At 44.7% G+C, this 25,471-nt stretch overlaps 2 protein-coding genes across 2 annotated transcripts; one reads left to right on the top strand and one right to left on the bottom strand.

The window, feature by feature from the left end:
- The first annotated feature begins 10,226 nt into the window (after positions 1–10,226).
- On the top strand, positions 10,227–11,100 carry LOC124136511 (diaminopimelate epimerase-like). Its single transcript, XM_046502430.2, has one exon. The coding sequence runs from the start codon at positions 10,227–10,229 to the stop codon at positions 11,049–11,051; it is 825 nt and encodes a 274-aa protein (XP_046358386.2). The 3' UTR covers positions 11,052–11,100.
- An 11,919-nt stretch (positions 11,101–23,019) lies between these two features.
- Positions 23,020–23,613, bottom strand: LOC125378291 (extensin-1-like). The gene has a single exon (XM_048393757.1). It carries the CDS (start codon positions 23,611–23,613, stop codon positions 23,020–23,022), a length of 594 nt encoding a protein of 197 aa, XP_048249714.1.
- Positions 23,614–25,471: the final 1,858 nt, after the last annotated feature.

The raw sequence follows: 25,471 nt of genomic DNA, 5'->3' as shown, positions 1-25,471 counted from the left end.
TTTTGAGTAAAAGAAATCAGCGAACCAAAATTATTACCAAACATTGGCCTCAAGGCCACGCACAGACAGCTTAAGGCGTACATAATGACTGCGCAACACGGTGATACAACCAGTCAACCCTCATCGTCATGGCTTGAAGTGTTCATGCTATAAAACTCAACATGTCTAGTGCATCTATGCAAGGTAACAGCTCGCAGCGAACACACTCAATCGCTCGTAATAGTCAAACCCAGTCAGACGGAAACAATGGTTCCATCAGAATGAATCCCAAAGAGTCACGCCCTTTTCATACCTTCAACAATTACTTCTGGCAGGGGGAACCTTTTGACTTATTTTCAATGTGATTCGCATGAATCATTTATCTATGATTCACCTATGCATGGACCTGTAGCAGGGAGAAATTGCGAATAGTCAGGGGAATTGTGAAGATATGAAAACAGTGCTGGAAACTGACGACAGCAACTGTTTTAATTTATGCTCATTACTATTCAGTGTTTTATTTCCTTGTATAGCCTGTGTGGATACACGTTCCTGTTTACAGCGTATATAACCAAGCGTTGAAAACATTTGTGGTGAAATGGGGTCATTGTGGTGAAAAGGGTTTAATTCCGCGTTCAAGATAATTGCATTCATATAGCACGTGCGTGTGCGTGCGTGCGTGCGTGCGTGCGTGCGTCTGTGTCATGTCGCAGTTTAAGATGAATTTCCACCTCACACACAGTATACTGACTCCGAGCCTACCAGTCCTTGTTTTAGCGGTGCGCCAGGCAGGGTTACAAAAAGTAATTTATCTTAATGTGTTTTGGTGTGACGCGGTATGGAATCGAACCACCGATCCTCCACAGAGGCTCTACCCACTACAACACCAGCAACTACGGTGGCGGTCTTGATAAGATCGGGGCATTATCCTGAATCAGGGTTCCAACTCTTTTAACTGTCTGGGATACCCTGGGAGTGAGTGAGTGTATTGGGTTAAACGCCGCTTTTAAAAGTATTCCAGTTATATCACGGCGTGTCAGCTTAATGTGGGAGGAAAACCCGAAGTGATGCACTTTGGTGAAACCCACGAGCACGGGTATGGTGCTGACAATCCTAGAAACATAATCGGGGCGAACGGGATTCGAACCCACAATCATAGGATTCTGGCGTGCCCCAGGGACGCAACTCTGCACAGCGAGCAGCGGCGCCTCAGACGACTGGGTCACCCGTGTACCCGATACCCTGGGAAACTGGCAAAAGTCACAAAGGTATCCCGGCAAACCGCCACTTTGCAACACTGAATAAACACAGACCCCTATGGAAATTAGCGCTGGAACTCGCTGTATAGTTTCAGCTTGACTAACACAATGACAACATCGGAATTGACATAAACACACAAAACCAAATAAAATCCCCTCAAATTGGCTCTGACGCAATATATATGTCAGTTTCGGAAAAGAATGGATTTCTCTTTTTAGAACAACAATTACGTCACAGCTCTTCCAATTCCCTCCTCATTACCGGTGTGGTTGAGTCACGTGATTACGTCAGTGTCCACACGTCAATCTAGATAAGAGTTGTCGGTTTTATCAGGCGAACAAAGATGTCATTATCAGCGCACAGGTATGACCATTGGTTGCATAAAATTGATTTCGAAGCATCCTCTAACACCAGGTTCATAAGTACTCGGGTAATTATCCAAACACCATTTCTGCTGTAGGGCATGATACATCCGTTGAAGGCGTTAATGTCAACGTTTACGTGGAAACACGACCCCCACTCTCGCCGTATACCAGCCCCGGGGCTGGGTCATGATCGTGTGACGTACGGGGTGGGTAACACAACATGGAGGAGTTGACATGAGTTGTGATAACAGATCGACCTGTCCAGATGGCAGACGAGGGCAGTTAGTGTCGTGACGTTCATGACGGGTCAATTTAGGGATCGGCCATCTTTACTTTCTATAGGGCTGGGTTTTGTCTAGACTAACATCTGATCTCTGAAATGAATATCTTACAGAAAAAACAGTTGTTAAATTATCTCAATAAAAATATATAAATAAAAATGAGCCCATAGACTCTCTTCATTTTCAGATACTGCAGTAATCTAGACTTACCAAAGATTATAGACTTGCATGGGCTGTATTGGATATATTTGTATATATTTTACTAGCTTATGTCCGAAAATATAGATAGAAGTATACTTTAGCGTCGCTAATGGAAAATAATAATTATCATTGTATGGCAGCGTATTGTAGCCAAAACATACAAAACATATTCAGTAAATCCGTGACGGTGAGATAATGCATGTAAACCATTAGAGCAAATAACCGTCTCAAACAAAAGGTTTAGCGTTCTATTTGTTTTTCGAACTGGTCTGTGCTGAGCTGGCGTTAAACAAAATTCGAAACTGAAATTTGAATATGGATGTCGGTTGAAAATAGATTCGATGTCTATCTGTAATACATTCGTCAGTGCTCATCTATACATGTACGTATATCATAAAGGTGACGCAACCCAAGTGCAGTCAATAACCAGTCCATAAGTGAAGGGCTTCGTAGTATTATGGGGCACATTTGTTTAGCTGTCTGTAGGGTACTCGGGGCGATGTGCCTATACGTATTGGGAGTACGGACGGTCTTAAGGTGCGTCCCTTTGACGTACTGGAATCCTATGAAAGTGGGTTCGAATCCCACATTCTACCTGATTATGATACTTGGGTTGTCAGCACCATAACCGTGCTCGTTGACTTTATCAATAATCACTTCGGGGTTACCTCCCCCATTAAGCGTGTGTATAAGGTAAGCGAGTGAGTATTGTTTTACGCCGCTTTTAGCAATATTCCAGCAATATCTCGGCGGGGGACACCATCAATGGGCTTCACACATTGTACCCATGTCGGGAATCGAACCCGGGTCTTCGGCGTGACGAGCGAACGCTTTAACCACTAGGCTACCCGACCGCTTGTGTGTATAAGGTGATTGTTGTGATATATGAGGTTTAATGTTGCCATTAATGCACTTATATAGCGAAGTTCATGCACGTGCGTGCGTGCGTGCGTGCGTGCGTGCGTACATATTGTTTGACGCCGCACGCTACAACATTCCAGTTAAAAAACCTGTTCAAAGCCGGAACTCACTCAGACGTCACAAAATAAAAATTCTTTGCACATCTGTAAAATATGTGTGTGTTGCCGAAAATTTGTCTATAAAGATATGCAAAAACATTAAGGCAAAAAATGCCATATCTGATCTTGCATCTTTAATGATATATAGACACACGGCGCCGAACTTACAAGTACATCGAAAATTATCGTTGAAGCAGAAATAGCAAGACGAGCTGATGGGTTTTTTCACCTTTTCATCCAACTTAACGCCAATGATCAAAGCGCCTTCACCCAGTATATTGTTGTCAACTTTGAAGCCACACCGAGTGCGTCGGTGTAAGGGAAATAACTCTTGCACGAAAGGCATCACATCGTAACGTCGGTATCAGCACATCTTGCATCTGGAGACCACACACAACGTTCCAATGTTGGTTACAACTGAAGACTCACACACTGTTCGGGGCGGTAGGGTAGCCCAGTGGTATAAAGCGGTCCTTCGTTACACCGAAGACCTGGGTTCGATTCCCGACAGGTACGGTAGTGTCAAGCCATTTTTGGTGTCACCTGTCGTGATTTTGCTGGAATATTGCTGTAAGAAGTGTCAACCCACTCTCACACATTACATTACACATTACATCATTATGATGACGTCACGATATTGTAGTTGGCTGCAGTTGATTCTGAGACAGGAATTCACTGGCCATTCTGAACGTGCACTGCAACAAGTAAGGTCCATCCCAGAGAGGAGGTCCATCCTTTGAAAACCAAATGTAAAATGTTGTAGGCAGTAAAATTATCTGAGAGAGGATATTGATACTTTGGACCCCTCCATTATATATATATATATATATATATATATATATATATATATATATATATATATTTTTTTTTTTTAAACAAATAAATAAATAAATAAAATATTTACAAAAATGTTTTTGAAAAAATGCTTCATCCGCCCATGGGGACTCAACAATTATCCCAACATACCGAATAATTTATTAAACTTTGTAAAACATGAAGGCATTTTTTTGCCAGTTACTTTTTAATTTATTTGTTTTATTATCCAAGCAAACGACACCTCACCCAGCGCAGGAGTAAATAAGTTTGGTGACTGAACAATGTGTCAGTTATATCGCAGTGTGTCAGGTGAGGTTAGGTGAAATGGGATTGAACGTCGCGTTCAAGATTTTGCACTGACATGGCGACATGCGTGCGTGCGCCCGTGCGTACGTGCGTGCGTGCGTGTGTGCGTGCGTGTGTGTGTGTGTGAAGGTGCTTCTACTAGTCCGGACTAATGCTGTTTGACAGTGTGTCAGTTTCATGTGGGAGGAAAGCCCGAAGTAATGCAGTTCTCAGACGTTTGCTACTTTGGTGAAACCTATAGCATGGTACGGTCTGCCCACGGTTACGTCATCAGGACGCATCGGATTCGAACCAACGGCCATGTGTTTCTGGTACAACTAAGGGACATAACTCTGCACATCGAATTCCAGCGCCTTAGACGACTGGGCCACCTGTGTCTCCCGGTAATGCAAAGAACTATACCATTTACAAGAAATCCAAGACTGTCAGATTGACTGGCACGGGTGGCCCAGTCGTCTAGGGCGCGGCGATTCGCTGTGCAGAGTTGCGTCCCTATGATTGTGGGTTCGAATCCCAGTTTGCCCTGATTATGTTTCTAGGTTTGTCAGCACCATACTTGTGCTCGTGGGTTTCACCAAAGTGGTAAACGTCTGAGACCTGCATCACTTCGGGCTTTCCTCCCACATTAAGCTGACACGACGAGATATAACTGGAACAACTCACTCACTCTTAGAAGTAGACGGGTGATGGATGAAGCTGACATCGTGTGTTCTCTGTCCATCATGTTGTTACTGTATTGTCCTTCTGTCATTAGTTAACCTGCTCATGTTAATCCCTCTGACTAATGATAATTGTTGTTACTGTTAATCTTTCATCCACCTTATATAATTTTGTACCATGTTCATATGTGCATAAGGATCTATACCGAAACGTTGCTATTACAGTATAATAAAGATGTTATCCATAATTTTTTGTCTACTTTGACAAATGCAAGTGACATGAGAGGTGGAATCTGATTGGTCAATAGGAGGGACATAGAAAGGACATAACTGGTAACAGACACTGGTGGCGCTACGATCGAGTTGCGAAATTTCAACCAAGCTCGGCAAGGGTGGAAACAGGACTTTTATAGTCATTTGCCTTGGTGAGATAGCGATATTGTGGAATATTGCTGACTGTGCTGTAAAACACAATTCACTCACGGAGACGAGCTTAAAAAGTACATATGATGTACCATAATATCAAAATCATCTATCTCGATAATTTGGCTGCCTACAACATTCTACATTCTTTTTTTCACAAAATTTGAAGGGGGGGGGGGGGGGGGGGTGTCAATGCCAAATGTAGTATGTTGTAGGGGCAGTAAAATTATCTGAGAGAGGATTTTGATATTTTTGGACCCGTCCCTTTTGAAAAAGCTGGATCTGCCCTTGCTCCTTCGCAAGCCATATCAATGGCTCGGCATGTTAACGTTTGATTGCCCGCCATATTTAGCTTCAATCTCATTAAAATCAGATCTTAGTTCTCGCTTCCGTTAAACAAAGCTTTTTTAGCGGCAGCGAGACCTGAGATCTGATTTCAATGAGATTGTATTTGGCTTGGGCCAGTTCGGACCAGAGCTTCCAGTATTGCTTGAAGCAGTCGTAAAATATCATATTGTTACCACTGGTAGACCTGCCTGGGATTAAATAGTTTGTTTAACCCCACACTCAGCAGTATTTCAGCTATATGACGGTCTGTAAATAATCGAGTCTGGACCAGTCAATCCGATGATTAATATCATGAGTATCGACCCGAGGAATGGTATACGATGACATCAACAAAGTCAGACAGCCTGACCACCTCATCTGTTTAGTCGCCTCTTTCAAACAGAGGACCTCTATTCCCCATTGGTTTCGCTTTGGTAAACAATGTTTATCTACAATCTATATATGTGAATTTGCGTTAAAGTTACTGTATCAAAAACATGTCACTGGCGTAGTCGGCTTGTTCTGGAAAATCATAGTAGACACGACAGACACATTTACTCCTAAAAAACCCAAAAGAAAACATGTTATTGTGATGGGAAGTTTTGGTTTGGTTTGTTGTTTTACGCTGCACTCAGCAATATTCCAGCTATATGACGGCGGTCTGTAAATAATCGAGTCTGGACCAGACAATCCAGTGATTTACATCATGAACATCGATCCACGCAATTGGGATCGATGACATGCATCAACCAAGTCAGCAAGCCTGGCCACCCGATCCCGTTAGTCGCCTTTTACGACAAGTATAGTCACCTTTTACGGCAAGCATGGGTTACTGAAGACATATTCTACCCCGGATTCTTCACGGGTCTGATGGGAAGTAACATCACTTACACACTGACTGTATTGCGACCAAGACAGTGGTCACGTTATCAATATGTCGACATAACACGGACGAGATTACCCAACTTGGGTTTTGGAAAACAGGTTCGCGGCCCCCTGAAAATGTTTTGAAAAAGACTTGCAGAAACGCAACCAAACAAATGTCGCTGGTATTGAATGTTTTTTTGTAAGAAATAACGAATATTCGGGTGAGATTGTTCCAAGTGTTCTCTATAAAAGGACAGATATCTAATCTTGTATCATTGGCACTCTAAGTTTGGAGTGAGAGTGAGTTGGGTGTAACGCCGTTTTTAAGAGTAGTCCAGTTATATCACGGCGTGTCAGCTTAATGTTGGAGGAAAGCCCGAAGTGATGCAGTGGGTTGCACTTCAGTGAAACCCACGAGCACGGGTATGGTGCTGACAAACCTAGAAACATAATCGGGGCGAACCGGGATTCGAACCCACAATCATAGGTTTGTGGCGTGCCCAAGGGACGCAACTCTGCACAGCGAATCGCGGCGCCTTAGACGATTGGGCCACCCGTGCCCCCTCTAAGTTTGGAAATGCAGAGTTCATAAAAACATATTAACTTTTGATCGTTTTGATTCTGAATTCGCCATTCCACGCCGAAGTTACAGTGACAGATGGCAGGCCATGAAATGTTTGAACCCGGGACCTCACAGTGTGACGTCGGACGTCAATTGGACGTCAACAGGATCACTTATAGCGACGTTATCAATAGAACAACCACGTCCGAGACCGCCCAGTAATGGCCGCCCACCAATGACAACCACTCTCAAAGACATATGGATTCGAACAACGCATGTTAGACAAGGGTTCCAGACAGCAACTCTCACATCCCGGACCACCTGTGAAGACCAAGGGTAGAATTGGTCTTCAGCAACCCATGTTTGCCGTAAAAGGCGACTATGCTTAGCGTAAAAGGCGACTATGCTTGGCGTAAGAGGCGACCAACGGCATCGGGTGGTCAGGCTCGCTGACTTGGTTGATGCATGTCATTGTATCCCAATCGCGTGTATCGATGCTAATGATGTCAGTCACTGGATTGTCTCGTCCAGACTCTATTATTTACAGACTGCCGTCATATAGCTGGTATATTGCCGAGTGCGGCGTTAAACAACAAACAAACACTAACTCAGTAATTAGTTTATCCACACCCGCCCTCGCCTCGTCATCGATATGGGAAGGGGCTTAGTGAGGCAGCTTATTCACCATCACGTGCAGTGCGGTATACAGTCTTCCAACCCGTAGGCCAGTCGCACTGTCAAATATTTGACACAGTGTCTCGAATCTGAAGTAGGCTAAACTATATCTCTTTATCACACCAGTTTTAAAGGTACCTAGATGCGCCCCAACCAAGGTAGATGTATCCTCGACTATCAACTGTGTCTACATATAATGAGACTGTTATGGAGAATGGGGACAAATATGACATATAACAGTCGAGGACATGGGGTCGGTCACGTGGCGCACCATGCTGTGGGTAGCCATACCAACGTCCAGAGCGCGTGCTCTGGGGCACATTGAATACAATGCGATAACTATGGTGGCCGAGAGGGGACATCGCCTAGTGGTTTAAGCGTTCGCTCGTCACGCCGAAGATGTACAATGTGTGAAGCCCATTTCTGGTGTCCCCCGCCTTGATATTGCTGGAAAATTGCTAAAAGCGGCGTAAAACCATAGTCACTCACTCACTCTCTCAATTGTGGGTGTTCTATAACTTGTTTTCGGTAGTATCTGATGCTACAGTATGTCAAACTATTGTCCGTTAATATTTTTTTTGACATTTGATGAATGTTTATCTTGAATTGTGTCTCTTGTCTACAAATCTGCAAATCTACAAGTATACTGAACACAAAAAGAAACGCGAAATCGTCAAGTTCCTATTTAATATGGGAAAATGGTTGTGAAAACGGTTGGCTGCTATGGTTCCATTGTAATGGGCTTTAATTGTTTCAAAATGACCCTAACCAGAGTTAAGGGCAGTGAACTCTTAATCCACAGCGCTCAAACGTACCGACATTGAAGTCAGTGTGGGATGGATACGCACGGAATGCACGTGCTGCTTATGCCGCAAAAACTGTCCGCGAAGATGTTGCCTTTAAAAGCCACGAAAGTGTCACTGTGAATCATTCACTCATCAACGTCAGTGACGATGCCACGACTGTCACAGATCGATCGAGAGAGAGCTATTGGGCAACTTTAAGCTGGTGAGAGTGTTCAGAGAGTTGCAAACACCTTTAACGTCCGCGTTTCCACCATCTACCGTCTGCAGGAAAGATTCCAGACAACCAACAGCACCAGAGACAGGCATCGTACCGGCAGACCACGTGTGACAACACAACGTCAGGACCGTCACATTCACAGGTCACATCTGCAAGGACGTTTCCTGTCGGCCAGTGCAACTGCTAGGAACGTCGTTGGAAACCACGGGAGGGCTGTAAGTTCCAACACAGTAGGACGGCGACTTCGTGACAGAGGGCTTCAGTGTAGGCGACCATCACAAGGTCCTGTTCTAACTCAACGTCACCGTCTCCTGAGACTACAGTGGGCCCAAGCACGCTTGAATTGGCGTCATCAGCAGTGGAGAAGAGTTCTGTTCTCTGATGAAAGTCGGCATTGTGTTGATCGTGCCGATGGACGTGTTAGAGTATGGCGACGTCGCGGTGAGCGCTATCATGACCAGTGTGTCCTTGAACGGAACTCGTGGGGTGGTCCTAGTGTCATGGTTTGAGTCGGAATAGGGTTAAATCAGAGAACTGACCTTGTAATCTTTCAGAACGTTGGAGCTGGTAGGGGCAATGGTGTCACTGCTCAGCGTTACATCGATCAGGTGTTGAGGCCCGAGGTTGTACCGTTTTTTACAAGACATGGCAACTTCCAATTTCAACAGGATAACGCTCGTCCCCACACCGCCAGGATTACTCAAGCCTTCTTGCAACAGCACAATATCAACACCATGCCCTGGCCGGCTCTTAGTCCTTATCTCAACCCTATTGAACACTTGTGGGATGAAGTGCAGAGACGTTTGAACATGGCGCGTCCGAGGCCAAGGACAGCTGCACAGCTCGAGGTTACCATCCTGCATGCGCAGGTGTGGCGTCACATCCCCATGAACACTATCAACCGTCTCATTCACTCCATGCACAGACGGTGTGTCGCGCTTGTGAATGCAAATGGGTATTGAGGTATACCCATACTTCAGTTGACTTCAGCATGGTCACGTGGTGTTGTGTTGATGAATACAGAAGATGTCTGATGTCCAGAGAACTGACTCTTTCTTATTGCTAATGAATTGTGTTGTATCAATCATTATTATGTTTATACCAGCTGAAACAAAATACATCATGTTTCCTATACCTTCTTGATTCGCATTTCTTTTGATGTACAGTATATATGTACTTGCATATAGTAATTTGATAAACAAGCATTCCGTGGCATTTGATTAGCTAACCGAACAATACGTGAATTTACAGAGTGCATACCGTTTTTTTTACGTTTATATCCCCATAAGTACTAAAAATATATTAAAGGCAATTCTTTAATGTGTTTTATATGTAGGTCACTATCCCCTTTGCGTTTCTTCTTTTTATGAGTATACTTCAATCGAACCTGAATCTGATACACAGCTATATGTCATATTATCTACCGGTATAAGTACCTGAGCTAAAATTAGATCACAGGAAACATGGCGGCGACACAACTGACATTTTCCAAGTACCACGGGCTGGGCAATGACTTCCTGCTTCTAGACAACACCCAGGGGTCCATCACCATCTCACCCACCCAGCGGCGTCTCATGTGTGACCGGAGGTACGGGGTGGGAGCGGACGGGCTGATTATACTTGGGTCCAGCAAGGATCACGCCTTTGTCCTCGACTATTTCAACAGTGACGGCCAGGTGGGATCACTGTGTGGTAACGGCTCCAGGTGTGGACTGGCCTTCGCCCTCAGTAAGGGGCTGATCGGCCACACACGGGTGACATTTAAGGCTTACGACGGCGTCCATGACGGTCTGTATTTGCCTGTGGATGATAAGTATTGTGTCAGTATGAAAGATCGAAGATTTGAGGACATTGAGGAACTGGATAGCGAAAACTACTTCGTGGATACAGGGTCTCCCCATCATGTGCGTTTTGTTGATTCACTGGACAAATGTGACGTCATTAAAGAAGGGAGACAACTGCGGTATGGCAAATACGGTGAGATGAATGGAGCCAACGTTAATTTCGTTGAAGTAAAAGATGGAGCTGTTTGTGTAAGAACGTACGAGAGGGGTGTGGAAGATGAAACGGAGGCTTGTGGGACAGGAGCTACTGCTGTTGCTTTGGTAACGACTCTACGTCACATCCGGTCTCAAGGTGGATGCCAAGATCAGCTTCAATCGTCTTGTGACATTGCGATGGGTCGGGGAATACTGACAATAAAGTACGACATCTGCGAAGATGTTTTCAAAAACATTATGTTGATAGGTAAAGCTGTTCATGTATTTGACGGTGTGTACTATTTATAATAAGGTAATAAACATTAAAAAATGTAACGTGTACATACCATCGAAATATAAGCACCTCGTGATGAAATTAGCACTGGACACTCAAATATTTTTTTATATAAAAATCATTCCTGTTTAGCCACATTTTACTCATTAATCTTATTGCACACATACCGTAACTACCAGATTAGTCTTCAACAACCCATGGTTGTCGTAAGAGACGATTAACGGGATCGGATGGTCAGGCTCGCTGACTTGGTTGATGCATGGCATGGTATCCGAAATGTGTATATGGATGCTTATGATAACAATCACTCCATTGTATGGTTCAGACTCAACTATTTTGCAGACTTCCGTCATATAGCTTGAATATTGTTGAGCTCGACAACAAACAAACAAACAAATCAGACAGAGTGAGTGAGTAATTGGATAAAGTTCGATGGCTAAATACACACAAAGGAAATCTATATCAAGCCTCAGTGGCGAATGAGTGGTTCCTTCAGTGGTTCCTGTTTATTAAAGGGAGAGAACTCAGATATCAGAAGACACTTCTAATAGTCTGGAAACATGTGGAGTAGAACACGTAGTTTGAACGCTTGTCGTGAATAGAGACAAACCCCCTTTCGTAATGAGAAATCTCCATTGTACGATTCCGACTATATCTTGAACATGTGTTTATGAATCACTATCAAAAAGTGATAATTCCAGGTGTTCTCGAAAGGTGAGCGTATCCTGCCGCACCAGCGGCATCCGTCACAGACACATGCAAAGGCAAGTCAATTGACCACCTGAAAAAATCATCATTTCCTTGTGTTGCTCTCGTAAGGATTAGTATATTCCTAGCCTAGCATGGTCACACTGTATGGTGTAGTCCATAGTGACACCAAGTCGCCACCACGATGAACCCATCGTATCGACACTAAAAGAATAATAATTATGCATTTGCATTATTAACTATCATGGGAAATAATAAATAAAAGCAAACAAAGAATGTTTGTTTGTTTGTTGTTTAACGCCGCACTCAGCAATATTCCAGCTATATGACGGCGGTCTGTAAATAATCGAGTCTGGATCAGACAATCCAGTGATTGACATCATAAGCATCGATCCACGCAATTGGATCCATGACATGCATCAACCAAGACAGCGAGCCTTGACCACCCGATCCCGTTCGTCGCCTCTTACGACAAGCATAGTCGCCTTTAAAGGAAAGCATGGGTTGCTGAAGACCTATTCTATCCCGGATCTTCACGGGTCGCAAACAAAGAATTATTTCGCAACAGAACAATATACTGATGTCAGTGAAACATGAATTCATCATGACTGTGCCAACACATATCCTCTGTAGACGTGATCTCAGTTTGTCCTATGAAGTCAACGTAAGGGCGGGCAGTGATGTGACGTCCATGGATCTGACGGGAAGTGAAGACGGATAACTTTGTCATGGTACCGTACATCTGTCAAATAGCTGGCGATGACCACTAGAGGGGTCCTATGATGGGCAGTGATGCCCCTGGACTGAGGGCAGGCCACTGCTTGGTTCTGATGCCATTCTGCTGGAGGAAGTCTCTTGTTGCTCTCGCAGTGTGGGAACGGACGTTATCATGCTGAAACTTGTGGTTACGGCGACGTGCCAAATGAGGTATGGCGTGTGGTCTCAAGACTTGATCAATGTACCGAGCTGCTGTGACACCATTGCCTCTCCCTGGACCGATGTTCTGGAAGACCACAGGGACGACCCTCTGTGCAAGACCAATTCCACCCCACACCGTGATGCTCGGACCAGCCCACGAGTCTCTCTCAACAACGCAAGCATCCGAATAACGTTCCCAACGGCGTCGCCAGACTCTCTCCCTGCCATTTGCTGTTGAGATACAGTAACGACTCTCGTCTGAGATGAGGACTCTTCTCCACTGCTGGTGGCGCCAATGCTGGTGCTGTGTTGCCCACTGAAGACGGTCTCGGCGATACCGTGGTGTCAGAATGGGTCCTCGGTGTGGCCTGTGACAGTGGAGGTGTCTGCTCGTCAATCGTCGACGCACGGTGTCCGCACTAATGTGTCGCTGGTGTGTCCCCATGGTCTGTCGAGCAGTTTCCGCAGCAGTAACAAAGCGATCTTGAAGATGCTGTCGCACAATCTGACGATCGTGTCGTCGGGTGGTGACCCTTGGTCTTCCACTACGTGGTCGGTCATCTGTAGTGTTGGTGGTCTGGTACCGTTGCTGGAGCCTGTATATGGTCCTTACGTGGACTTGAAATGCATTGGCGACTTGCCGGGCGGTTTGTCCAGCTTGTAATCGTCCAAGGGCTTGGTGTCGCTGATTTCTGAGCATGTGGTAGCAATTCAATAACGAATGAATGTTATCCGATCTGGGTGAATTTTTATAGGGCAAGAAATGGGGTAACGCATGTGCATTTCCATTTGCCCGGAACTCACGTGCATCGGGTTACCATGGCCGTAGCTGTGATGCGTTTGGGCGATCGGTTTTATTGTCATCTGCTTTGTTTTTTATCATCAAATTTCATTTTTCCGGACAAGGTAATGTTAAAATTTAGAAACTTTGACAAAAATTACCCAGATATTTAAGTGACAACTTTTCATGCAATGTTACTTGGGGTGACGTTTCTTTTGTGGTTCAGTATAGTTTGTTTATTTGTCGTTTAACGCCGCACTCAGCAATATTCCAGCTATATGACGGCGATCTGTAAAAAAGTTTGGAATAGACAATCCAGTGATTGATATCATGTGCATTGATCTATGAAATTGGGATTGATGACATGCATCAACCAAGTCAGCGAGCCTGACCACCCGATCCCGTTTGTAGCCTCTTACGACAAGCATAGTCACCTTTTACAGCAAGCTGAAGACTTATTCTAACCCGGAATCCGGGTAAGCAGTGTACAAGAAAGTGTTTTCATTTCGAAAACAGCATTGAGAGCGTGACACGGCAAGCCTAGACGTCGAAGGCGAGTATGTTTGTATAACCTCGTACATGAGAGACATGTGACTGGTCATATATTTACCTCTCGCTGTGACACAGTTAATTGTTATTATAACGTTACAGGTGAGTTTGGTGACATTAGGCGTTGAGGAGGTCATTGAACTGAGCGTCTGTTCCTTAATAATGTCGAGCAGCTTTAAGCACCACATAAAACATCCGTCACGACTGCATTCCTCTCTTTTAACTGGACACTCTCTAAACATGGCACTCGACATCGTCCATACTCGTACCAACAATAGCACACTTGTAAAACACAACTCCTCAAGCAATGCAAACTTGGGAGTACAAAAAACTATGTCTCCCAGCTGATTTTTTCATATGTTTCATTTTATTGAAAATAACGTAAGTTTATTTTTTATATTTTTATATTAATTTAACTGTACCGGCACTTGGTCAGCACTCAAAGAATACTTCTACATGGTTCTGGTTTTAAAAAAATATAATTTGATTTGCAACTTTTGAACATTTAAAAAAATCGCATGATGGACAACTGCTGATATCTCAGACAACTCATCTTTGAAAAATTACTAAAATTAATTATTTTTTCGGCACAAATTTGCAACATTACAAACATGGTTGGGGTCATGCGGTTGCAAATTCATTTTTTATCCCAGTCTTCATTGAACGAATAATTTTGACACAAAATAACCCATTTTTTTTACAAATTGTTGCAGTGATAAGTGATAGTTCAAATAGACATAAAAATAAACAATAAACACAGTGTTGAACGGTGAATCATTATTAAATCTACTCAGCATGCAAATATATATATATACAGTATATTTCCATTGTATTATGGGCCGGTGGCCTGAAGTACCGAATAAATATGTCTGTCTGTGTGTCTGACAAATTGTTGCAGTGATAAGTGATTGTTCAAATAGACATGTCAAATCTAACAACTGTTCTTTCATTTATCAATTACATACAAAACAAAAACATTCATACTCGAAACACTACATTATTATTACCCTTGTCAATGGATCAGTGGGCAGATTTTCATTCTCAACTCCCTAGGGAGTATACAACCAAAGCTGTCTGTGAGGCGCTAGAAGGTCATAGTACCATAGTACCACATCATTGTACCGCGTACCTATTTACTGCTGGGTGAACAGAGGCACACGTCGAACAAAGTCACTTGCTCAGGTGAGTGAGTGTGGATTTACGCCGCTTTTAGCAATATTCCAGCAATATCACGGTGGGGGACACCAGAAATGGGCTTCACACATTGTACCCATTTGGGGAATCGAACCCGGGTCTTGACGAGCGAACGCTTTAACCACTAGGCTACCCCACCGCCCCACTTGCTCCAGAGGACATAACGTGTATTTTATGAGCGGGGGGGCATACGCGTTATTGATGGTAGCTGACCTTCATTTTGTACCGATAACTGAGATGACTACAATCACTACGTGTTATCTCCACAGCATATTGGCTCAATACCTTGTAAGGTTCTTCGTATAAATGTATTTTCCTACCTCATACAAATCTGGCTTTGCGTTTCTTTAACCTTTTGAAGAGTTTATTTCAGGGTCCAATTACATGACGCTGATGAGCAGTAGGGTTGGATATTAGGGACAAGTGACTAATATGCAGCTATCTGAAATAATTTCTCGCTTTCACAAAGCATAAACATCCAATAGTTCCATGTTTTAATTTCACAAAATATGAGCTTGTTTATCAATCCCTTCAATAATGCAGACGTGAATATGGCTTGTCCTGGGCCCATGTGTCAGTCAGAAGCACCAAAAAATTCCCAAAGAAAATAGTTTTCTTGCTGGTAAACAAATGGTCGATTTCAAATTCAATTATCGCGGTTAAATCTACAGGTAACCTAGCTCTACTGCATAAACACGAAGTGTTTATCTCCTAATTATGCACCCGTGAAGGTCCGGGGTAGAATAGGTCTTCAGCAACCCATGCTCGCCGTAAAAAGCGACTATGCTTGTCGTAAAAGGCGACTAACGGGATCGGGTGGTCAGGCTCGCTGACTTGGTTGATGCATATCATCGATCCCAATTGCGTGGATCGATGCTCATGATATTAATCACTGGATTATCTGGTCCAGACTCGATTATTTACAGACCGCCGTCATATAGCTGGAATATTGCTGAGTGCGGCGTAAAACAACCAACCAACCAACCAACCTAATTATGCCCGTGTCTCTTCCCATTGTAGCTACCACCTGCGTGACGGATGAACATACCGCATAAGTAACAGCTAATACAAAGGCCATACTAACAGTTACAATGTGTCACAGGACACAATTATTCCACTCGGGACAAATACTTGTATCATCTTCTGCGCTGGCAGGATATGCCCCTGTTTACAGGTCTTCAATTAGCACAGCTCGTGTCTTCCAGTACAATGGCGCCTTTCAGTTTCATACTAACAAGCAGTTCCTTTGGGTTGTTATTTAAGTCTAATTATCAAGACGGGTGTTGGACATGATAGGTCTTCAAACTTCCATAGTCGCTTCTTTCATGAGTTGACTTCCTTTTGAACTATTCAAACCATTTCATAGATCAGCACACGACAGCATGTAGTTATGGATACACGCTCACAAAAGGAATGGACGTCCACTATGCTTATTCTACCACGTCTAATTAGGTGTACCGTATTGGACGTAATAAGCGCCCCGCTCTAATATATGTTAGAGAACAATCCCAATTAGCACCCCTTCCGATTGATCAATTTATTTAGACTTATTTATTCGCGTACAAAACGCACTCGTGTGTTATATGCACCCTTAATTATGGGCAATTAATTCTCGAAAAATAGATCTGCCGTACATAAACATTTCAGGCTGTCAGCATAAACCTCGAAATTTATCTTTCAACTCTGTTTTTCTTTTTCACCAAAATAATATTCTAACAAGAGCCCCCTGGGCGCTTATTAAGTCGAATACGGTGATTATACTAAACATGTATCATTCGCAACAATGCGAAACCTTCCCTGCACTTTCAAAACAGGTTTCAATTACATTTCTCCAATTAGTAGTGGTCGTTTCATCTTCTGGAAAGGCACCTTTCAGTTTCTTACCAGTAAGCAGTTCCTTGGTGTTGAAATCTGAGAAGCCTCATTATTAAGACAGGTATATAAGGTGATAGTTCTTCCAACTGCCATCACTGGTGCTGTCATTGATCTTCTTTCGGGTACTATTCAAACCATTTTACAGATCAGCATAGGTCAGTTCTGGAAACTCAATCACTGACTCCTGGGGACAAATGGACGTTCCAGATCTTAAAGCTACAGAACGTGCAGTACCCGTGAGGGACAGATGACTTCAAATAAGACACGTGTAACCACCACCTGTGTCCTGTGTGCTGATACTGGCGGAGTCCATCTTACAGACTCTCATTTCAAGGTTCCGGATACCGTTGTAGCCCTCTATAATACTGTGTACTCGTCGACAGAGCTTTATTCAACTCAGTAGGAGGACGAGGTGAACATCAGGACAACAGATCAGCGTCAAGTGGGAACTTGAGGTCCTGACGATAACCCACTTTAAAGAAAGGACAGATAATGCTGAAATAACAATGAATGTTACAAAGGAAGTCTGTCAAGGAGTATTCGACTACGTTCAAGAAGAAGTCATCGTAGCTGTCCTTTTCACCACAGTATGCACAGCAAGCGACGGCTTCCTCCTTGTCGTCATCAAACGAACACCGACATTCAGAGGATTCTCGGGGCTGCTCCTCATCAACAACCAAGTAGCGAACTTGGGGGATCAACTCATCGCCGTAATAACACTAATGCTATCATTCACCAACAAACAGCTCTTTGGACATTACAGTTTGGTGCTGAAATAGACATGGATGAACTTGTCACTTTTCCTATTGCTAGGGATAAGTTTCAATCTGTATGTGGCCATCTGCAAGAGTACCTTGTACAGCAGAATAATAACTCAGAAGAGGGGGTACCTTGTCGTCGTCTCCTCCTACGTCGTCAGTTTCACGGCGGGACTTAGTCCGATCATTCATGGTTCTGTGAATGACGGATGTATTGGGCGTACATCACTCTGGCTCCTGGTCCTATATCTGATCTATGGGGTCGGGTCTGTAGCTGCAAATATATGGTTCCTCTATAAGGTGCTTAAGCATACAAGGTCACATGGCCCAATCAGTCGGCATACCCAGGAGAGATTGAAGCAATCTAAGTTGATATTTGTCCTGTGTATCAGTAACACACTCATGTTCGTGAGTTTATGCGTGGCTTTCTTTATCGTTCAAAATCTAACTTCAAGTGCACTCATGTGGAATATTGCGTACCCTTTACTTTTCATATCCAAAATGTACACTTTCCTCCGGCTGTATCTCCATCTGGCTCTGTACAGACCGTTGTTGGAGACCACGAAGACCCTCCTACGCTGCTGTCCGAGACACAACCGTGTTTCTGCCCTAGCCACAATACCCGTGACAGCTGCGGGGCCTGACCAGGGAACCGTCAATACTGGACACGCAGACAGTCGTGGAAACATTTCTGGACCACAACCGTGACATGGACGACTTGGGAAACGCCTGTCTACATATGTGTCCTTCAGCAATGAGATGCCAGGTGCCACTGTCTGGTATCTCACGTTTGCATTTGTCTCAAATCATACGTAATTGTTACAAACTTTTCTCGTGATAAATAGCTGAAAAAGCTCTGTAGCTCACCTTTTCCTCAGTAACCAATTGTCAAATTAAGCTGAAACTTCCCACGCTTGTAACGATGACATTCGTTCAAAAGGTCTGAATCTGTGTCTCAATATGACGCCACGGAGGGCATATTAAAATCCTGTATTTAACATAATTTTTTGGTTAATTAAGGCAGTGGTGTTGGTGGTAGTTGTAGCAGTTGTTTATTAGGGCGGTAGTGTTGGTCGTTATTGTAGAAGTTGTTAGTAAGGGCGGTGGTGTTGGTGGTAGTTGTAGCAGTTGTTAGTTAGGGAGGTGGTGTTGGTCGTAATTGTAGCAGTTGTTAGTTAGGGCGGTGGTGTTGGTGGTAGTTGTAGCAGTTATTAATTAAGGCGGTGGTGTTGGTGGTAGTTGTAGCAGTTGTTAGTTAGGGCGGTGGTGTTGGTGATAGTTGTAGCAGTTGTTAATTAGGGCGATGGTATTGGTCGTAGTCGTAGCAGTTGTTAATTAGGACGGTTGTGTTGGTCGTAGTTGTAGCAGTTGTTAGTTAGGGCGGTAGTGTTGGTGGTAGTTGTAGCAGTTGTTAATAAGGGCGGTGGTGTTGGTGGTAGTTGTAGCAGTTGTTAATTAGGGCGGTGGTGTTGATGGTAGTTGTAGCAGTTGTTAATTAGGGCGGTGGTGTTGGTGGTAGTTGTAGCAGTTGTTAATTAGGGCGGTGGTATTGGTCGTAGACGTAGCAGTTGTTAATTAGGACGGTGGTGTTGGTGGTAGTTGTAGCAGTTGTTAGTTAGGGCGGTGGTGTTGGTGGTTGTTGAAGCAGTTGTTAATTAGGGCGGTGGTGTTGGTGGTAGTTGTAGCAGTTGTTAATTAGGGCGGTGGTGTTGATGGTAGTTGTAGCAGTTGTTAATTAAGGCGGTGGTATTGGTCGTAGTCGTAGCAGTTGTTAATTAGGACGGTGGTGTTGGTGGTAGTTGTAGCAGTTGTTAGTTAGGGCGGTGGTGTTGGTGATAGTTGTAGCAGTTATTAATTAAGGCGGTGGTGTTGGTGGTAGTTGTAGCAGTTGTTAGTTAGGGAGGTGGTGTTGGTCGTAATTGTAGCAGTTGTTAGTTTGGGCGGTAGTGTTGGTGGTAGTTGTAGCAGTTGTTAATAAGGGCGGTGGTGTTGGTGGTAGTTGTAGCAGTTGTTAGTTAGGGCGGTGGTATTGGTGGTAGTTGTAGCAGTTGTTAGTTAGGGCGGTGGTATTGGTGGTAGTTGTAGCAGTTGTAAGTTAGGGCGGTGGTATTGGTGGTAGTTGTAGCAGTTGTTAATTATGACGGTGGTATTGGCCGTAGACGTAGCAGTTGCTAATTAGGACGGTGGTGTTGGTGGTAGTTGTAGCAGTTGTTAGTTAGGGCGGTGGTATTGGTGGTAGTTGTAGCAGTTGTTAATTAGGGCGGTGGTATTGGTGGTAGTTGTAGCAGTTGTTAATTAGGGCGATGGTATTGGTCGTAGACGTAGCAGTTGTTAATTAGGACGGTGGTGTTGGTGGTAGTTGTAGCAGTTGTTAATTAGGGCGGTGGTATTGGTGGTAGTTGTAGCAGTTGTTAATTAGGGCGGTGGTATTGGTGGTAGTTGTAGCAGTTGTTAATTAGGGCGGTGGTATTGGTGGTAGTTGTAGCAGTTGTTAATTAGGGCGATGGTATTGGTCGTTGACGTAGCAGTTGTTAATTGGGACGGTGGTGTTGGTGGTAGTTGAAGCAGTTGTTAGTTAGGGCGGTGGTGTTGGTGGTAGTTGTAGCAGTTGTTAGTAAGGGCGGTGGTGTTGGTGGTAGTTGTAGCAGTTGTTAGTTAGGGCGGTGGTATTGGTCGTAGTCGTAGCAGTTGTTAATTAGGGCGGTGGTGTTGGTGGTAGTTGTAGCAGTTGTTAATTAGGGCGGTGGTATTGGTCGTAGTCGTAGCAGTTGTTAATTAGGACGGTGGTGTTGGTGGTTGTTGTAGCAGTTGTTAATTAGGGCAGTGGTATTGGTCGTAGTCGTAGCAGTTGTTAATTAGGACGGTGGTGTTGGTGGTAGTTGTAGCAGTTGTTAGTTAGGGCGGTGGTGTTGGTGGTAGTTGTAGCAGTTGTTAATTAGGGCGGTGGTATTGGTCGTAGTCGTAGGAGTTGTTAATTAGGACGGTGGTGTTGGTGGTAGTTGTAGCAGTTGTTAGTTAGGGCGGTGGTGTTGGTGGTAGTTGAAGCAGTTGTTAATTAGGGCGGTGGTGTTAGTGGTAGTTGTAGCAGTTGTTAATTAGGGCGGTGGTGTTGGTGGTTGTTGAAGCAGTTGTTAGTTAGGGCGGTGGTGTTGGTGGTAGTTGTAGCAGTTGTTAGTTAGGGCGGTGGTGTTGGTGGTTGTTGAAGCAGTTGTTAGTTAGGGCGGTGGTGCTGGTGGTAGTCGTAGCAGTTGTTAACTAGGGCGGTGGTGTTAGTGGTAGTTGTAGCAGTTGTTAATTAGGGCGGTGGTGTTGGTGGTTGTTGAAGCAGTTGTTAGTTAGGGCGGTGGTGTTGGTGGTAGTTGTAGCAGTTGTTAGTTAGGGCGGTGGTGTTGGTGGTAGTTGTAGCAGTTGTTAATTAGGGCGGTGGTGTTGGTGGTAGTTGTAGCAGTTGTTAATTAGGGCGGTGGTGTTGGTGGTTGTTGTAGCTGTTGTTAATTAGGGCGGTGGTGTTGGTGGTAGTTGTAGCAGTTGTTAATTAGGGCGGTGGTGTTGGTGGTAGTTGTAGCAGTTGTTAATTAGTGCGGTGGTGTTGGTGGTAGTTGTAGCAGTTGTTAATTATGACGGTGGTGTTGGTGGTAGTTGTAGCAGTTGTTAATTAGGGCGGTGGTGTTGGTGGTTGTTGAAGCAGTTGTTAATTAGGGCGGTGGTGTTGGTGGTAGTTGTAGCAGTTGTTAGTTAGGGCGGTGGTGTTGGTGGTTGTTGTAGCAGTTGTTAATAAGAGCGGTGGTGTTGGTGGTTGTTGTAGCAGTTGTTAATTAGGGCGGTGGTGTTGGTGGTTGTTGAAGCAGTTGTTTATTAGGGCGGTGGTGTTGGTGGTTGTTGTATCAGTTGTTAATTAGGGCGGTGGTGTTGATGGTAGTTGTAGCAGTTGTTAATTAGGGCGGTGGTATTGGTCGTAGTCGAAGCAGTTGTTAATTAGGACGGTGGTGTTGGTGGTAGTTGTAGCAGTTGTTAGTTAGGGCGGTGGTGTTGGTGGTTGTTGAAGCAGTTGTTAGTTGGGGAGGTGGTTTTGGTCGTAATTGTAGCAGTTGTTAGTTAGGGCGGTGGTGTTGGTGGTAGTTGTAGCAGTTGTTAATTAGGGCGGTGGTGTTGTTGGTAGTTGTAACAGTTGTTAATTAGGGCGGTGGTATTGGTCGTAATTGTAGCAGTTGTTTATTAGGGCGGTGGTGTTGGTGGTAGTTGTAGCAGTTGTTAATTAGGGCGGTGGTGTTGGTGGTAGTTGTAGCTGTTGTTAATTAGGGCGGTGGTGTTGGTGGTAGTTGTAGCAGTTGTTAATTAGGGCGGTGTTGTTGGTGGTAGTTGTAGCAGTTGTTAACTAGGGCGGTGGTGTTGGTGGTAGTTGTAGCAGTTGTTAATTAGGGCGGTGGTGTTGGTGGTAGTTGTAGCAGTTGTTAATTAGGGCGGTGGTGTTGGTGGTAGTTGTAGCAGTTGTTAATTAGGGCGGTGGTGTTGGTGGTAGTTGTAGCAGTTGTTAGTTCTGAAATTGGTTCATACCAATAAGAACTCAATTTTGTTGTGTCCAACAAAAATATGTTTTGGATTCATTGCAGCACAAAATATAGATGTGTGGTACGTTTTTTCACTTGTATCAGTTATATGTATGTTAACGATTGACATGCCTTTGCATGTGTTTTGTAACGGATGCCGATGCTGGGGTAGGTTAGTCTCACCTTCAGTAGAGATTTATGGAAATGGTTCTATAATAACATAATTATGGTGAAACCCCTGAACACTGGAATGACGCTGACGAACCAGGGTTAAAAGTTCTAGGATTTAAAATCTTAATCCTCAAGGGACGACACTCTTCACAGCAAATTGTGGCGCTTCAGACAGTGGGTCATCAAGGCTGGGGCTGCGACTGATACGGAGTCTGATTTTAGTAGTGTTGTTATTTCCGTCACTCTGTAATAAACATGTACGCAATATACTTGGGTTATGCATTTCACTCCTATCTGTCAACAGTGTTGATAGAAAATAATTATGTATATGCGTCCTGTTGTTCAAACGGGGAACGTTCGGCGTAGATAGACGGGGAGCGACCGGCGTAGATAGATGGGGGGCGACGGGCGTAGACGGACGGGGGGCGACGGGCGTAGATAGACGTTGGGCGACGGGCGTAGATAGTCGGGGGCGATGGGCTTAGATAGGCGGGGGATGGGGGTGGGGCGACCGGCGAAGATAGACTGGGGGACGACAGGCGTAGATAGACGGGGACGACGGGCGTAGATAGACGGGGGGCGACGGGCGTAGAAAGACGGGGGCCGACGGGCGTATATAGACGGGGGGCGATGGGCTTAGATAGACGGGGGCGACGGGCGTAGATAGACGGGGGGCGACGGGCGTAGATAGACGGGGGCGACGGGCGTAGATAGACGGGGGCGACGGGCGTAGATAGACGGGGGCTACGGGCATAGATAGACGGGGGCGACGGGCGTAGATAGACGGGGGCGATGGGCGTAGATAGACGGGGTTGACGGGCGTAGATAGACGGGGAACGACGGGCGAAGATAGACGGGGGCGACGGGCGAATATAGACGGGGGGTGACGGGCGTAGATAGACGGGGGGCGACGGGCGTAGATAGACGGGGCGACGGTCGTAGATAGACGGGGGGCGATGTGTGTAGATAGACGGGGGCGTAGGTAGACGGGGGGTGACGGGCGTAGAAAGACGGGGAGCGACAAGCGTAGATAGACGGGGGTGACGGGCGTAGATAGACGGGGGGCGACGGGCATAGATAAACGGGGGGCGAGGGGCGTAGATAGACGGGGGCGATGGGCGTTAATAGACGGGGGCGACGTGCGTAGATAGAGGGATTGGGGGGACGGGCGTAGGTAGACGAAGAGCGATGGGCGTAGATGGACGGGATGCGATGGGTGTACATATTTATGACGTACTTATTTGAATAACTGAAAAACTAGTGTTATTAACTTTATTTATTCAGTAGTGTATTTTAAAAAATCTGTATTAAAATGAATTTGCATTTTATTGATGAGATGATTGAGATAATGACAGATGCCTAACTCGAGCTTGCGTTAAAGATAAATGAAATATAAGTATTTCAAAAATTTGAAAATTACAATTTGCATAACACTAGTTCTGAGACGTTCACTGAGTACATTAAGCTCCGTTCTTCCGGTAGCAGTTGCCAGTTGCACCAATTGCATACACAAGTCTTCAGCAACCCATGCTTGCCGTAAGAGGCGACTATGCTTGTCGTAAGAGGCGACTAACGGGATCGGGGGGTCAGGCAAGCTGACTTGGTTGCGTGGATCGATGCTCAAGACGTCAATCACTGGATTGTCTTGTCAAGACTCGATTATTTACAGACCGCCGTCATATAGCTGGAATATTGCTGAGTGCGGCGTTAAACAACAAACAAAGCATACAAAAGTTGATGTTTGTTTGTGGCCTGACGCCGCACAGCTGTATCGAGTCTGGACCAGACAATCCAGTGATTGACATATTGAGCATCGATCCACGCAATTGGGCTGACCATATGACCAGACAATCCGATGGTCAAGGACCAAACATTTAAATATCAACTGCCGAAATCTGCCTGTAACGCAGCGTTGGGGGATACTTTGTTGTGGTCAATTAATCGATCAGGGGTTCAAATTGGTATAGGGGCGGTCGGGTAGCCTAGTGGTTAAAGCGTTCGCTCGTCACGCCGAAGACCCGGGTTCGATTCCCGACATGGGTACAATGTGTGAAGCCCATTTCTGGTGTCCTCCGCCGTGATATTGCTGGAATATTGCTAAAAGCGGCGTAAAACCATACTCACTCACTCACTCAAATTTGTATACGACTATGCTTGTCGTAAAAGGCGACTAACGGGATTGGCCGTTTCCTTGTATATATCAGAAGTACGGAAGGCCGGTAGTCGCACATGCCACAATTCGTTTTCGAGTCCCTGAGCTGGGTCTGTTTTCACTGATAGTGTTTGGATCCCTGTCAGGGTCTTCGATCTGCCAGCATCACAACCACGCATATTGGTTTAAACATAAAACAAAACCTGTGTCACTATTGGCTTTCCTTTCACGCCGACCCGTGAAGATCCGGGGTAGAATAGGTCTTCAGCAACCCATGCTTGCCGTAAAAGGTGACTATGCTTGTTGTAAGAGAATGGTCAGGTTCGCTGACTTGGTTGATGCATGTCATCGAACCCAATTGCGTGGGTCGATGCTCATGATGGCAATCACTGGATTGTCTGGTCCAGACTCGATTATTTACAGACCGCCGTCATATAGCTGAAATATTGCTGAGTGCGGCGTTAAACAACAAACAAACAAAACAAAAATCAATTTGGTATCATACAAGTGAGTAAGTGAGGTGTTAATTTAGCGCCTCTTTGAACAGTATTTCATGATGTTTGTTATCTGCGGTAGCTCTACACGAAAACAAGTAAATATATATCTCCTAAATAACTCAGCTTTAATTGTGAAAAGATATATATCAATTTTGTGTTATCATTTTTGCATAAACAGTGGCGGTTTCTTCACCTACGGTTATAAACGTTCTAATATGAAAGTTAAATTCACGTTCTTCCACGAAAAACATGCTTTCAAAACATATTGACTTCAAGCCCGAAGC

Source organism: Haliotis rufescens, unplaced genomic scaffold (assembly GCF_023055435.1).
Source record: "Haliotis rufescens isolate VD_foot unplaced genomic scaffold, xgHalRufe1.0.p SCAF_12, whole genome shotgun sequence".
Lineage (NCBI taxonomy): Eukaryota > Metazoa > Mollusca > Gastropoda > Lepetellida > Haliotidae > Haliotis > Haliotis rufescens.
The sequence above is the reverse complement of the archived record's forward strand: the minus strand, read 5'-3'. Positions and strand labels throughout refer to the sequence as shown.